At 33.7% G+C, this 2352-nt stretch overlaps 1 protein-coding gene across 1 annotated transcript; it reads right to left on the minus strand.

The window, feature by feature from the left end:
- Positions 1-1047: 1047 nt before the first annotated feature.
- LOC129300780 (arabinogalactan protein 23-like) lies at positions 1048-1541 on the minus strand. The gene has a single exon (XM_054939375.1). The coding sequence runs from the start codon at positions 1456-1458 to the stop codon at positions 1219-1221; it is 240 nt and encodes a 79-aa protein (XP_054795350.1). The 5' UTR covers positions 1459-1541; the 3' UTR covers positions 1048-1218.
- Between the last annotated feature and the right edge of the window lie 811 nt (positions 1542-2352).

The raw sequence follows: 2352 nt of genomic DNA on the forward strand, positions 1-2352 counted from the left end.
CACATAAACGAGGCTGAATTTACAGAGTTCCTTGAGAAGCCATATCTTGAAGAAATGGAATTAGTTTGGCATTTCACGATTAGCAGACAGTAAGACATATGACCAAATCGGACATGAAGATGAGACAATTTTAAAAATTTTATAGCAGCATAGCATTTTCAAAAGACTATTCATAGCAGTATCAAAGTATGAAATATCATATCCTTATGAAGAGATTGGTGGTAATTTTCTGTACAAGAGAGAAAAAAGTAGTGAGATGTGGCAAAAAATTGCCAAACATTACAAATATAAGTATCTATTAAAGGACTTGTCACCTTCTATCTTCAATTAAAAGTCATGGTATTATTGTGCTTCAACTCAACTATTAGCTTATGTGCTTCAGCTCATTCCTTTAATTCATGGCCTTCCGAGTTTCATTCTCAGGCAGCAAGATTAAGTTTAATTTCTTTATAAGCAATCTAAGGCATTAAATAGATAAATTGTTGCAGCTTCATCATGGAGTCCCTCAAAGATCATTTATCTTTGGCACATATCATTGGAGTTATTTGATTGTAAATAATGTGGTTGGGGTTGGTGGACTGATTAACAAAATTCATTCACATAATTAGATATTTAGTTTATGTTTCGGGGTTAGCTCTAGAAGATTGGATCACTTGGTTCTCAAAAAAAATGCATGAGAAAAGATCTTATTTGGAGAGGCAAGTCAAAGCTCACTTTTCTGATTTCTACACCGTGAAAGAGATTAGTCCCCACCAAAAAATTGATTTCAAAATCTCGTCATTTTAGCCTTCCAGTACAATTCTCAATGTGTGTGTGTATAAGAATGAATATAGCCAGCTTAAAAGTTAGGAATTAAAATAAATAATAAATAATTAGATACATTATTTTTTATTAAGCCAACAAAAATTGTCGTCCTGTGAAAACAGTAAACTTATTCATCAGTAATCAATCTGTTTCAGACTTTTCTGTGGGGGGGGGGGGGAAAATAGAGAATGATATTTGATTACCCTCTTTCTATGGATCTTTCACAGGTCATTTACTATCATCTAACAAATAAATAATGTCTTGACCAAAAAGAAAAACAAATAAATAAATGTTTTTGACACACACGTGCGTGTGTGCATATAAATATAATGTTTAAATGTATATACCACTTATATCCTTTTGCGTTTTCCTCCTTTTCCCTTCAATTCACGCAATGATCAAGCTGTTCATGGCTTAGAAATGCATGTAGCAGGCAACGAAGGAGAGAACGGTGGCGCCGACCAAAGGAACAAGACCAGCCGATCCGCTTGACGGGCCCGGAGCTGCGGCCGGAGTGCTGGTGACGGTGATGGCGGGAGAGGCCTCCGGAGTGGTGCCGGCTTGGGTAGAAACGGCCGGCAGCACGTTTGCCATGACGACGCTGACAGAGGCGACGGCGAAGATGACGGCACAAGCAAGCTTCTTCATCTCCATTATTGTGGCTGATTGATTGATCGAGAAATAATAAGAGAAAAAAATAAATATAGTAATTTATTATTATTTATAGTTTTTATTTTATTAGATCTGCAGAAGCTGCCCGGGGATTTTATAGCTGGGGAGGAATGGAGCCGAATCTGGTTTGGGACTAATTTTGGTATGGTCTTTGGTTATTTTTGGAGATCAAAATCAATGCTTAGAATCACGTGGTAATTTTATCTATGCATGAAAAAAAAAAAAATCAGTTTTGTTGACCGGGTATTTTGGATTTGTTTTATGGTTCTGAAATTTTCTCCTTTTCTTAAAAGAACATTTCCACATATATAGTTTTTAAAGTATATTGCCCCCACGTGTGCATTTTTTAATTATTTGCTTTTTTTACCAAAATTAATAGGGGAAAATTTTGACAAAAGACCTGAAAAAAAATGGCATTTGTTCAAGAAGGCCTTAAAAATAACATTTACAATTATTCATATTGCCTGAAATAAATTTTTTGTTTTTTAAGAATACAAAAAATATGAGAAAACATTATTTGGCTAGTAATAAGGAAAAACTTATCTAGTCATATATGTAAACTCTAATTTTCTCATAAAATGACAGTCAAAAAATCATCTTTATTTCACATTATATGTATATTATAATAAGAAATTATGTATTTCATACTATGTGATCGAGATTTGATGGTCCAAACTCAATCCTTTTCTTTTTGTCTAATATGTATATATATATATATATATATCTATCTATCTTCTTCAGGCCTCAGGGCTTATATGTATTGATGTGTGGGAAATTAAGCAGGATCATTGGCTTTTTTTTTTTTTTTTTGTGGGGCAACAATGATGGGCAATGTGAAACCCTTTTCTTTTTTTAAAGGAAAAAAATTAATACACA

Source organism: Prosopis cineraria, unplaced genomic scaffold (genome assembly GCF_029017545.1).
Source record: "Prosopis cineraria cultivar Desert tree isolate PC_DT_omini unplaced genomic scaffold, ASM2901754v1 PC1745, whole genome shotgun sequence".
Taxonomy (NCBI): Eukaryota; Viridiplantae; Streptophyta; class Magnoliopsida; order Fabales; family Fabaceae; genus Prosopis; species Prosopis cineraria.